This window comes from Molothrus aeneus, chromosome Z, assembly GCF_037042795.1.
Source record: "Molothrus aeneus isolate 106 chromosome Z, BPBGC_Maene_1.0, whole genome shotgun sequence".
Taxonomy (NCBI): domain Eukaryota; kingdom Metazoa; phylum Chordata; class Aves; order Passeriformes; family Icteridae; genus Molothrus; species Molothrus aeneus.
The window spans coordinates 61161294-61173569 of NC_089680.1; the positions used below are offsets into that span (position 1 = coordinate 61161294).

General features: G+C 38.0%; 1 protein-coding gene across 1 annotated transcript in view; it reads left to right on the forward strand.

The window, feature by feature from the left end:
• Positions 1-12276, forward strand: part of TRPM6 (transient receptor potential cation channel subfamily M member 6) — an 84586-nt gene that overhangs the window by 15996 nt on the left and 56314 nt on the right. The window contains exons 5-12 of the mRNA XM_066569794.1: positions 2787-2967; positions 3366-3579; positions 4383-4507; positions 5269-5440; positions 6705-6879; positions 8184-8307; positions 9360-9432; positions 9547-9647. Coding sequence (XP_066425891.1) covers positions 2787-2967; positions 3366-3579; positions 4383-4507; positions 5269-5440; positions 6705-6879; positions 8184-8307; positions 9360-9432; positions 9547-9647 — 1165 coding nt within the window. The remainder of the gene's footprint in view (positions 1-2786; positions 2968-3365; positions 3580-4382; positions 4508-5268; positions 5441-6704; positions 6880-8183; positions 8308-9359; positions 9433-9546; positions 9648-12276) is intronic.

Below are 12276 nucleotides of genomic sequence, written 5' to 3' on the forward strand. Positions count from 1 at the left end.
GACAAAAATTTCGGATTTTTCTCAGAAGAGGGCAAAGAGGAGGTGACACATCCTGAGGAGGTCCCACCATATAGTCAGCTACCAGAAAATGAAAAGTGATACACTGTCTTCACTGATGCTTCCTGCTGTATTGGAGGGACACATCAAAAATGGGAAGCTGCTGTACTAGAGTCCTATGTGGCAAGTTGCAGAAGCTATTGAGGGACAAGATGGATCAAGTCAGGTTGCAGAGCTGAAAGCCATCCTGCTGGCTTTAGATATTGCTAAATGAGAGAAATGGCCAGTGCTCTACCCCTATATTGACCCATGAATGGTAGCAAATGCTCTGTAGGTGTGGCTTGAGCAGTGGAAAAATAAATAGGCAGTGCAGAGGTAAACCCATGTGGGCTGCTGAGCTCTGGAAAGACACCAGTCCCTATGCAGAGAAGCTGCTGTAAAAGCACATCGTGTAGATGCACACGCCCTCAAGGGCTGGGCTGCTGAGGAACATCACAACAATGAACAAGTGGGTTGGGCTGCCAAGATTAAAGTGTCTTGGGTGGACCTGGACTGGCAGCATAAGTGTGGATTATTTCTGGCTCATTGGGTCCATGACACCCCAGGTCATCAGGGAAGAGATGCAGCAATGCAGATGGGCTTGTGAATGAGGGGTGGATTTAATGATGGCACTATTTCCCAAGTGATCCATAACTGTGAAACATGCACTGTGATCAAGCAGGCCAAGTGGATAAAGCCTCTGTGGTATGGGGGATGATGGGTAAAATATAAATATGGAGGGGCCTGGCAGATTGATTCCATAGATCCCTGATCCATAGATCATGGTATTGAGGGGGTATCAAATTCCCTGTCATGCACCAGCGTCTGGGAAAGTTGAATGATACAATGGACCGTTAAAACCTCATTGCAAGCAATGGGTCGTAGGACCTTCAAACATTGGGATCTGCATTTAGGAAAGCCATCTGGCTGGCTAATACCAGAGACTCTGCCAACTGAACTTGCCTTGCCCAATCAAAATGTTCACATACTGTAGAAGGGGAGAAAAGGATAAGGTCTCCACGGTGCATATGAAGAATATGTTTGGGAAGTCAGTTTGCATTAGCCTGTCTCAAGCAAAGGCAAACCCACCCATGGGAATGTTTTGTTCAATGACCTGGGTATGCTTGGTGGATAATGCAGAGGGACTGTGAAACAGGATGTGTACCTGAAGGGGATTTGATTTTTGAGTGAGAACAGTCTGTAATGTCAAAATGTGTGTTTATTTTTCGTTGCTGAATGACACTGGCACTGTGTGCCATAACTACCATGGACAGTGATTATGGACTGCTCCAGATACACTGGTCATGAGCTCGTGATGCAGCTTGAAACCACCTGACAGCACACCAGCCCTCCTGCCCTGGAAGGCATCTAGGACAGACAGAATCCACAGCCATGGACTCAAAGAACTCTACAGATATCTTGGAGGGATTGCCATTGACTATGATACCTAAATGATACTTAAGCTTGTGTGCCTATATGTTTATATGTATTTGTATGTATAGATACACATGTACATGTGTGTGTATATGTATGTAAGTATGTATATGTATATATGTATGTAAGTACGTACGTATGTATGTATGTATGTATGTAATTTTAAGGCATATGATTTGGTCATGACATAGATGGTATAGAATAAGGGGTGAAAAATGTCCCCATTCCTGCCAGAACAGTGTTATTTTCTGCAGGAGCCAAGGGGGGCATGGCTGGGATTTAGGGGTTATTCTCCATCACCTTATATCACTGCTGGGAGTGAGGGATTCTCTCTCTTCCAAGGAGTACCACAGAATATGCTGAGTCCACAGTGAGCATTGAGCCCTGATAAGGCTATTCCCAAGAGTCATACCATGTGCTGAAAGGTATGGGCTGGCATAGAGTGACAGAGGTAGAGGTTAGGTGTTGTCTATTGTTGAGGGGTTTCTGTGAAATATTCATTTCTTGTGCTGTTTATTATTAGTATTGTTGCTGTTACTGTTTGATCTTGTCTTGTTGATGTTTCCAGTAAATTGTTCTTATCCCATTCTGCAATCTTTACCTTATGTATCTCCAGTTCTTCTCTCCAGTGCACTGCATGGAGAAGGGAAGGGAAAGGGGTGAGTGAGTGAGCAGTGTGTGGTTTGGAGAGTCTCAGTGGGAGCATTAAAGTGAGGATTACCATACCCAGACCATGACAATCTCCCTCAATACTGCACTTCAATCCATGTATTTCGTATATGCACTCTGCTGGTTTCCAAGAGTTAACATAAAGGTCACCCTGAAATTCTCCTCCTGATTGTTGAGGATAACTCCTAGATCTTCCTTTAGTACTTAGAATAACCAGTGGTAATACTCATAGCAAACCTCAGTGTCCTACAACATTTCTCTGAACTGGAACAGGTCAGAACCTGCATTGCTCAGGTCAGAATTTCTGTATGGGACTCTCAAACAGTTACAGAACCACACAGAATCACAGCATGGTTTGGATTGGAAGGGACTATTGAAGACTGTTCAGTTTAATCCCCCCAACTGTTATTAGTGTTCCTCAGATAGAGAACAAATTCTATACCCAACTAAACATATTTAGGATATAATTCAATGTCACTTTGCTATTGTTGCAATTTTTTTCAACACAGCTAATTTTTACTGCATTCCATGTGAGACAACTGCAGTATTTTTCTTTGCAGGAAGTTATTTGGGCCATTCACATGTAAATCCTAAAGCTGTATGCAAGTGAGTCTGATTTAAAATAATTTCTGTACTTTTAATGTGAGGTGCTGCTGTGGACGGCTGATTGGAGAGCACCCAGGAACAGAATGCAGCTGGCCTGTTTATCAGGCTGGCTCACAGAGCGATGGTAGAGAATGGTCTGTGCAAAAACACACAAAGATGAGTCCAACAGACGCTTTTGGTACAATCAATTTTCAAGATGGAGACCGCACGTACCATGCCAAGGTAATAGTTGCTGTGTTTATATGTCTGACTTGTTTTTGCAATTTCAGCATAAGAAAAGAAAAGAAAACAAAGGCAAAAATTTGATTGGGTGCATATCAGATTGATTGCCTTAAAGAGGGCAGGGGAATCTAAAAGGAAACCGGTTTAAAATGTGTGTATATTTTTATGTTGAACTTCACTTAGGGATAGGGATACATTAACTTAGGTTAACTTAGGTTAGGGATACATTGTCTGTATTGCTCACATGCATTTTGGTGCTATTGTGTTAGGGTAGTATGACAGCTCTAATCCTTCACAAATCTACAGGACATTAATCCTTAGAACTTTGTAATGTGTTGTAGTTTCTTCTCCTGAAGAATTTAAAAGATGTTTATTTTACCCATTATTTTCCTTTTCAGTATATTAGACTTTCTTATGACAGCAATTTGGATCAGCTGTTGCACCTGATGGTTAAAGAATGGCAGATGGAATTGCCAAAGTTAGTGATCTCTGTTCATGGAGGCATTCAAAATTTCAAGCTTCCCTCAAAGGTCAAGCAGGTTTTCAGCAAAGGGCTGGTGAAAGCAGCTGAGTCTACAGGAGCATGGATAATTACAGAAGGCGTCAACAGCGGTAGTGTAATTATTTTTCTTTGTTTCACTTTTCCTTTTGGTGTTTTTTCCCTGCATAATAACATGTAGGGTCAAAATAGAGTGAAATTATCTGAAAATTGGTGATATGTTAATACAAAATGAAGCCGTTTTTATATAAAGAGCAGTGCATAATTCAAAGAGTGGGATCATGTTAGTTTGCTGTTGACACACATTCTGCATATTTTAATTAGAGCACAGTATTCTGCATGTATTAAGAAACACTGCATATAGCCAGAACTTATTTGCAGTAAATTTATCTGCTTCTTTAAAATATTTGGGTTTTGTGGACTATGATTAGTATTTTTGAAACAATTTTCAAAGCTCAATTTAACTTGTGTTTTATAATTGATAAAGTTTTGAATCAGGATAATCCAATAATTAGCCTATTAGTAGCTGAAAATCTCTTTGGACTACTCTCAAAAACTCAGAGGGGTCAGTAAACAGTGGAACTGAAAGTTTTACTTCTTTAGCTGTTATTCAATCTGGTGATCTTACAGGAGAACTGTCCTGGGCATTTATGTAACTAATGAAGTTTTATGGATGTGAAAAGCACCATTAGCAACATGTAAGAGTATTATTAATTAGAAATATGTGCTGAATTTGAAGCAGTGGAACATTACACCAGAGCTGTGAAGTGTACCTCAAATACACAAGTTGGGTACAACATTTTGGTTTTGGTTGAAACACAACTACAGTACAAATTATGTGATATGAAAACTTTCTTGGTGTCCTGTAACAGATCTCTGAATATGGAAAAAAGTTATCATTTGATTATCTGTTTAGGAGCGTCCAGGCACGTGGGGGATGCACTCAAAGGCCGTGCCTCACCACACCTGAGAAAGATCTGTGCTATTGGGATTCCTCCATGGGGTATCATTGAGAATCAGAGGGATCTCATTGGAAAAGATGTGAGTTGGATGCATTTTAATAACAAAAGCCTTCATGTTAATGGGATGTTAGAGCTTTCTTGCATACCTGATTTTCTTCTAGATTAACTTCACTAGTTTGATCTTTTTTTCACTATGATAGATTTTACTCAGCAACAGAATTTTGCATGGCATGTTGAGGCACTCCATTTTGCATTTTATGTATAAATGAATATCTTTAAAATACTTCTTACAGGAAATTGCCATTCCTTTTTAAAATTTTGTAATTATGTAGGCAACTCTCTTGTAGTTGTAAATTGTTTTTCTATATTAAGATTCAGAATGAACATTCAGGTTAGCAATGTATACAAATAAGCTATTAATAGGTGTATTATTTTATTCACAGTCTATTTTATATTCACAAACTATGACTTTATGTGAGGGCATAATCTACTCAAGTGTCTAAAAGAACTTAAATAGTAAGGTGAAATCATTCCTGATAAATGTTAGCTCACATATTATTAATGGGAATACAACCCAGGGAAACTATGCCATGGTGTTCCAGCTGTTGCAAAGAATGCCAGGCAGTGACTCTAATGGTTGTAAACCCAATCAGAAGTGTTTTCTGGGGTATTAATTACGGATTTGTTGCTGTTAAGAATCAAATGTTTGAGTAGCTCTAAAATCATGATGGAGATTTCTGAACAGCCACACTGTGATGAAGAAATACATACAAGTGAGGAAACATAAATTGTGCTATTTTGTTGCTTTCTTTGAGGACATTTTTATTTTGGTTTTCTCAGGTAGTTTGCCTGTACCAGACTCTTGGTAACCCACTCAGCAAGCTGAGTACGCTCAACAGCATGCATTCTCATTTTCTAATGGCAGATGATGGGACAGTAGGCAAGTATGGGAATGAAATGATGCTCAGGAGGAATTTGGAGAAGTACATGTCACTTCAAAAAATACACACAAGTGAGTAGTGCTGTGGCATATCACTTTATGACAGAAAAACCTACCCTAAAAGATGGGGAGGTACTTTACCTTTCATGCTATGTATTGTACATCTTGATTTGCCATAGCTTTCACTGAGGTCAAATGTCATTAATTGTATGTGTTTTGAACTCTAAAACTCAGGAAAATGAAAGGACAGCATTTTTATAAAGCATTATGCATATGGATGAACTTACAAATGGGTGTTTCTCAGTTGTAGAGACATCTAAATGACTCAGATTATTTAGAAAATATTGAGCATTTGCTCACAGTTTTATGTGGTCCCTATTTCACCACTAGATACTTCCCCAGCATTTTGTGAGATGGAAAGATTGTTACATTCAGTGGAATTCAAATCCTTTTTACCATGTTAACTACTTTTGCCCTCATCACTCCTCTCTACTGCAAGTCTATGACCTCCTCAAGTACAGCAATGAAGAGTGGTTGCAGAAGCAAAACCTTTAGCCAGTGTTTGACAGATTGCATTGCTTCCACTGTTTATTTATAAGTAAATAAATTACAGTAAAGAAATAATTAAATAAATATTTATTACATAGACAATTATTTCCTTTTATGCACTTATTGTACAAATTATTTGTGGAAGTTCACTCTTACCTAGTCATTCAAATCTTGAGGTATGTTAAAAAGGCATTAGTATTATGATGTTGATGTTGCTTCCTTTATCTGCTCACATAATAGCATTGACAAACTTAGAAACCAACCAACCCAATTTTTAACATGTTCATGTATAGAGCTTTTTACTTGGACTCTTTTATTTTCTTAGTATGAGCTTTTGCAAGTCAGGCTTTCACTTTCATTTCTATTGCATTGTACTTGAAATTCTTTTCTGTTTTTTTTAAAAAACCTGCCCTGCTGATGTAACTCTGGGAAGAGTCTCTGAAGAAATACCTGATTACTTTTCTATGTCTGTAGGTAAATACGTGGCTGTTGAACATGTTTCAAATGCCCTTGCATGTGACAACTATTATAAAGGGAAGAGGGGTATTTAGAAGGATGTTCTTTCTTCCTGATGGTTTCAGTTTTTTCAGTAGTTTTTCATGATCTTTTTTGATCGAGTTGAAGAAGTTTTCTGAAAGTCTTAAAAGATGTAAGTGAAATGACAGATGGTGAAGGAATTATTTCCTCTCCATGTTGAACCATGTATAAGTATTTTTTCCCCAATGTTTTGACTTTTGTGTGTGTGACTGAGATTTGTTTGTAACTGGTTAGGTGTGTTTTGAAACAGGAATGGGCCAAGGTGTTCCCATGGTCGGGCTGGTGCTGGAAGGAGGCCCCAGTGTGATCCTGATGGTGTGGGAGTACGTGAGGGCCAGCCCAGCTGTGCCAGTGGTGGTCTACGAGGGCACTGGCAGAGCTGCAGATATCCTGGCCTTTGCCCACAAGCACACGGGTGACACGGGGTGAGTAGTGGCACAATGCTCCTCCTCCCTGGTCTGCCATGCTGGCAGGCACCTGCAAACCCCTGTCTCAAACTACTGGGATCATTTCTAATGCTTCTGGTAATGATGCCCCTCTGGTCTTTTGCCAGCTTTAACTTCTGTGGTAAGAGAATGGAGTTTCTTTCTTCCCTGCTTCAAACTAGTGCTGAGATAATTATTCTGCCAAATTTACTATGGTTTTTTTGAAGAGAGAAAACTGCATGTAGCTACTCTGAGTTGTGAAATTTCTCACCTTTGCTGAGACACACTAATGGACTACCCCCAGAGTATTTGCTATTGTTTCAGCTCAGCCATGTCTCTAGCTATCAATATTCTGTCTGTAGGCTTGGATTTGGATTGTACAAAACTTTTGAGACTAGAGCTAGGGTTCACTGCTGTAGAAGCCTCAGACTGGAGTAGAAGGAAGACTAGGTTTCTTCATCTTTGGTTTTGGGTTCTCAGTGTTAGCCCAGATTTGTCACCCTTGTCGAGGTGCCTATGTCACCACCAGTCCAGTCTCAGCTGCAGACTCTATTGAACCTGCCCTGGTGAAAATTCTGCATCCAAACTGGACATAAAAATATATGTTTGCATAGCAATTTAATATTATATGTAAAAGTTTTTCAAAGTCAAATAGCTTTCTAAATAAAAATTGAATTTTAAAGAGGTCACTGTGTTCACTCCCATTTAAGAAAATGAACTATTTAATAAACTTCATATCCTAATTGTTTACTTATTGTCTTTCATGAATATACTTTTGGATATGTGGTATTTACCCCTAGTGTGTTTGAGAACTTTTTTCTTCACTTGCTTTTTCCCCTGTATTTATGACATTTTAAAAAAAATCCTTCCGTTAAAAAAAAAAGGAAAATATGAATGGAAAGGCTAACAGAAAGACAAAAATGAGGAAAAATGGGAGAGATATGAAGTCTAATGAGCAAATGGTAAGGAATTTCATTTTATGTCTATTTTTCTTTCTTTATTGAAAGAAAGAAAAATCACTTTCAGTAATTTTTAGCTCTGTGTTCACAGAAAATCCTTTGAAAATTGTTAATTTACTAATGTGTTGTATTTTCAATAGTAAATATGTATGTCAGAACAAATGTGTATGTGATTAATAATTTATATTATGGGATAACTTTTCTTTGTGTTGAATGACAGATTAAGTCAACAGGGAAGTAGAAGAAAAAGAAATTTCTCCTAATTTCAGCTTTTCTGATGAGCCATTTGGGTGGGTAAGAAATATCTAAAATAGAATTGTCATTGATTATATGTCTGTTTTCCAGGGATCTGTGCCCTCAGGTGAAAGAGGAGATCTTAATGATGATTCAGAACATATTTAGGTTGGAACAGAAGCAGTCCAGTCGTCTATTTCATGTTTTGATGGAATGCATGAAACACAAAGAGTCTGTGAGTAGGGTTCATGTGCTGAGTTTAGGAGGTCTTCATTTCCTGTTACCCTTTTTGCTCTTTCTCTGGTGGGCTGGCATGGGCACAGGTGCTATATCTAAGATAAAGATAACACAGTTGTGTCTGTGCCAATTTCTATATTGAATAGCTCTATAGAGCTTGTTTAGTTAATTTACCAAGTTTCAGTTTCAAACATCGTTAATAAAATGAGAGCCTTTCTGATTTTAATAAAAGACCAAATATCTTTGTTTTCCCAAGAAAGATCAAGTAATTCCTAAATTTTTCTTCTCCATTAGAGTCTTATTTATGATTTAGAAAGGTTTCCTTCCATTCTCCTTCTCACTAGAGAATTGTGCTAGAACTTATCTCTGAAACACTGCTAGTAACTGGAAATCCCCTCCCTCCCTCCAGCTGCTGGCCATGCACTTGAGTAAACCATATTGGCTGCCACCAGTCACCATCTTATTTTCTATGTGACAGCATAGTTTCCAGGAGCATCTGCTCCATGCTTGTGCTGAATCTGATTGGCCTGTAGTTCCCTAGGTCTTTCTTTTTAGCCTTTTAAAAAACAGTAGTTTTGTTTCCCCTTTTCCAGTTACTTTGCCTCTGTCACAACATTTCAAATATGATGGAGTTCCCAGTATTTAAACAAATAATGATAATTGGACTAATAATCACTAAAATGGATACTACCCAGTACATTTTTAGTATTTTTTGTATTACTTTATTTGAGTGTCTGTTTTCTAGTTGAGAACTGGGTGAATATCAGCAGTGTTGCATTTGTACATTTCTCAGGTTTAGAGGTTAATCAAAAGGAAACAAACTCATGTAGACTCTTGCAGTAGGTTTATTCCAATTTTCCTGGGGTGCCATTGCATTAAAAACCAAAATGGTGCCCTTTCTGTCTGAAGCAAAGGAAAATTGTGTCTGGACCCTTGCCATTGTTTGTGTTGAAATGTGTATGATTTAATCTACCACAGCCCATACAAAGGAGAAATAACTACAGACTTCTCTGCCTCACCTCAAACAGTGTACTTCTGCAATTCTAACAGATAACCATATTTGATGCCGAGTCAGAAGATGAGCAGGACATTGATTTGGCAATTCTGACAGCACTCTTGAAAGGTATTGAAAAATACGACCTGTTTTTATCCGGCATGCAGTCTCATTGACTTATCTTTACAAAGTAAGGGAGTAACATAAATATGTGGAAACTGATAAATCCTTGCTGCCTCCTAGGTACGAATATATCTGCTTCAGATCAGCTAGATTTGGCATTGGCCTGGAACCAGCTAGATATTGCCAAGAAACACATACTTGTTTATGGACAACATTGGAAGGTACTATTACCTCCTCTTTCTCACCATGTCTTTACACTTTTTTTTTGGTGACTAATTTTTAATGATTTGCATTTGTCAAGCTTTAATTAATAGTTTGAAGACTGGACTCAGTCTTGTGTAGTCTGCTTCAACATTGGAGGAGCATTACCCTTAAAACAGTGAGGTATTCAACTATGCAGTGAGTCAGATCGCATTTGTTTTTTCAGAGAAGAGATGATATCCTAAGGTTGGTTTTGCTGTGAGCTTTTCCAAGTAGTTTCCGTTTCATTCTGGGTATGTATTTTTCAAGCCTGTGTTGGCAATAAGTGGTGCTTAGGGATATTTCATTGTAGCTTAGAATACTCTTTTCTCCAAAGATATAAACCCCAAAAGGGGTATTGCATCTGTTTTCCTACCTCTAGACAGAAATACAGAAATCCCAGAGTAAATCACCAGGTAAAAAAAAAGTCATGTCATTATTTTAGATATAGTTTCTTAAGAATCGTTGCAATGAGAGAGTTATGATCCAATTATAAGAGATGTCTCTACTCAATTTAAGGTGTAGAAGAGACCATGCTCAATAGTAGAGATTTTTTAACAGTGAATGTGAGGTATGAGAAGGGGACAGAGAAAGAGAGTGAGAGAGAGAGGTTAAAGAAAAGATACCACCACAGGGATTCCTGCAGTGTCCTGTTGGTTATTCTTCACCCTGGTCTTCAGAGGTGAGGTGCCTGAGCTGTCCTTCTGGAGGTACCACTTTTACACAGTCTAAGTACCAGATACTCACAAGATGTGCTGATCCCATATGGGAAATCCCATTCCCATAACTTGAGTTGGCATGTGGATAAGCACTTGCTTCCTTTCTCGCTGTTTGCCACAGTGGGAATTTTTGTCCAGATGCTAACCAAACCTTTACCTCCCTTAGGCCTGAAATTAACTCTTTCCTGCTGTGCCATCTATGCTTATCTCAGGTTCTGTTGTGGTGGCTTATCTTATCAGGACAGTGTTTTGGCACAACTAAGTGCATTTTTAGGTCCTTGCAGAAGGCAAGCCAGGATTTAGACTTGCATGTGTGTGAAAGAACATACAATAGCAATTTAATTAATTAATTAATTAATTAAATTTAAATTATGGTTTTCAAATTTTCATATGTACTTAAATATAACCCTCCATAAATGAGTTTTTTTTGTACATAAGAAGATTTTTATAGATGACAAATATAAAACTCTTTGTGCCTCAACACATTTTTCCCATTTGTTATATGAATTAATATTTTCCTCAAGAAAGAAAATGATCCAAGAAGTACTTCCCAGAAGTACTCTTTCATTCCCTGCCAAGAATTACAAGGTTGATTTTTTTCAGTCCCCAGTATGTTTTCTTCTTTAAATTGTAAATTTTGAAAAATGGGCAGTTGTATATATTTGAGTGGCCATAGCTGGTTGTTTGCCACAACAAGAGACCTGATTATGGTCACCAGACCATATTTTTTTGTGGTGCATAAGGCTGAATATATGGAGGACTATGTCTGGGATGTCTACAATTGAAGATCCATGAATTAAAGACAGGATATTGGAAAAAAATTTATTAATGAGAAGTGTTATCAACTGTTGGAACAGGCTCCTCAGGGATGTGTTGAGTAATCAAACATCGAACTACCTAAAAGACATAGATGTGACACTTAGGGATAGGGTTTAGTGGTGGATTTGTCAGTGTTAGCTTTGCTGATTGACTTGATGATCTAAAGATCTTTTCCCAACTAAGTTAATCTGTGATTCTGTGTGTGGGGGAAATAATAAAATTTTTCTGATCCCCACCTCTTCAACACAGAAGGGTTTAGGGACTGATTGAGCAGTTCAGCCTCTTTACTCTTGGCTTTTCCAAGGTGAATATCAGTTTGGTTTTTCCATATTTTTAACAATATTTCCTGGTCTTCTGTGTACTTGAATATTCAGGTGTAAAAGTCATCTTTTGGGATAGGTAGATCAGCACTCAATACTCTCATTTAGATATTAAGGGAAAAATATTATTTTACATATTGTTCTATATTAACTAAAGGATAAATCCTAATAGGCTGTATGCCTTTTTAAAATTTTCTAACTTATATCTGGTTTATATTAATGATTGCAGAAGATACATCCACTAGAACTTTCTTCTGCCTGTCACTGCCAAAATTCTGATTTCTCTCTACAAAGTAACTACCTTGCTTCCACTTATTCTGCTGTGTTTTTTCATGTTGTTATTATTGTACTTCTGTTATATTTGCCCTTACAAAGTCCTAACTCTATTGATATGCCATACTTTGACAACTCGGTTTTTTAACAATTTGCATATTTCATATCTACTGTCTATGTTTCTGATGTCAAAGGGGCTGATTTCAGCTGTACTTCAGTTCTCTGGAAACTCTTAGGTGAATACCACAGGGTCCTGACACTTTGCCACTACCACTTCATGGATGGTTTCTATAATCTTTTCTACTGATACTTCAGTTTGACACAGTTCCTCAGATTTTTCTGCCATAAAGAACAACTTTGATAGGTGACTTTCCCAGCCTGTTTGGTAAGCAGTAGGACAACAAATTAGTTTGCTGTGTCTACAATAGCCTTAAGTGTTTCTTTTATACCTGGTCATCCTCTGTCCTTACAGGTCCACT